Source organism: Urocitellus parryii, chromosome 4 (genome assembly GCF_045843805.1).
Source record: "Urocitellus parryii isolate mUroPar1 chromosome 4, mUroPar1.hap1, whole genome shotgun sequence".
NCBI lineage: Eukaryota > Metazoa > Chordata > Mammalia > Rodentia > Sciuridae > Urocitellus > Urocitellus parryii.
In genome coordinates, this window is record NC_135534.1 from 163,258,115 (window position 1) to 163,259,195 (window position 1,081).

At 45.0% G+C, this 1,081-nt stretch overlaps 1 protein-coding gene across 1 annotated transcript; it reads right to left on the reverse strand.

Moving 5' to 3' along the window:
- Window positions 1-284: 284 nt before the first annotated feature.
- Window positions 285-857, reverse strand: LOC144254569 (interferon alpha-5-like). The gene has a single exon (XM_077797881.1). The coding sequence runs from the start codon at window positions 855-857 to the stop codon at window positions 285-287; it is 573 nt and encodes a 190-aa protein (XP_077654007.1).
- Between the last annotated feature and the right edge of the window lie 224 nt (window positions 858-1,081).

The following is a 1,081-nucleotide window of genomic DNA, read 5'->3' on the forward strand; positions in this document are numbered from 1 at the left end:
ATATAAAGAAATGATTGGTTTTATTAATCATATTGTAAAGTTATACATAGTATTATATAGATTAAATAAATAAAATTTCATAAATAGTTAAATAAATAATATTTAAATATATAAATAGATAACATCTGCAAGTATATAAGGGTCTAGTGCCTCTAGATTTCACAAATTGGTTGAATTCTTCGCTGAATTACTGCAACAAATAACAGTCTTTGAAGTGGCAGAACTTGTGGCAGTGTGGTAAGGTGTGTTCGTCAGGGAGAAGCATTTCCCTGCTGGAACAGGTCTCATACCATGCTCCTTAGTCTTCCATACAAGTTGGCTGATGAAGAGAAGGATTTCATGATTTCTGCTCTGACCACCTCCCAGGCACAAGGCAGGTATTTCTTCTCCTTCAGGTAGACAGTGATCCTGTGGAAGTACTTCCTCACAGCCCTCAGGGGAGCCTCTTCCACCCCCACCTGCTGGGTCCCACAGGCTTTCAGGTCATCCAGATGCTGATGGAGACCAGTGAGGAAGGTGTCCAGGAGGGTCTTGTTCCAAGCAGCAGAGGCCTCCTGGGTGCTGAAGAGGTTGAAGACCTGCTGGGTCATCTGGTGGAGGACAGCAACAGCTTGAGCCTTCTGCACCTGCTCACCCTCCAACTGCTCCTGGGGGAAGGAAAAGTCTTTCCTGTAGTTCAGGCAGGAGTAAATGGGAATTCTCCTCATATTTTTCAGGAGTGTCAGGGCTCCCTCCTCATTTTCATCAGAAGTTTCAAGAGCCAGGTTGTGTATGTGAGGCAGGTCACAGCCCAGAGAGCAAGTGTTCTTGCAGCTGAGCACCACCAGGGCCAGCAGGAAAGCCAAGGGCAAGGCCATTGGGGATCTTGCAGATGCTGCTGGGCTGCTTGAGATGGGTGGTCTTGCACCTTTGCCTCTAGGTCTCTGAAGCCCTTGACTTGTTCCTGTGTCTTAAATAGGAACCAATATGATTTCCGTTTTCTGAATGTCATCCCCAGAACTTTCTACTTCTGTTTTTGCTTTCCATTATGCTTTTGCAACACGTGTTTAGAGGACTGTTTCCAATCCTTTTTTCATTATTG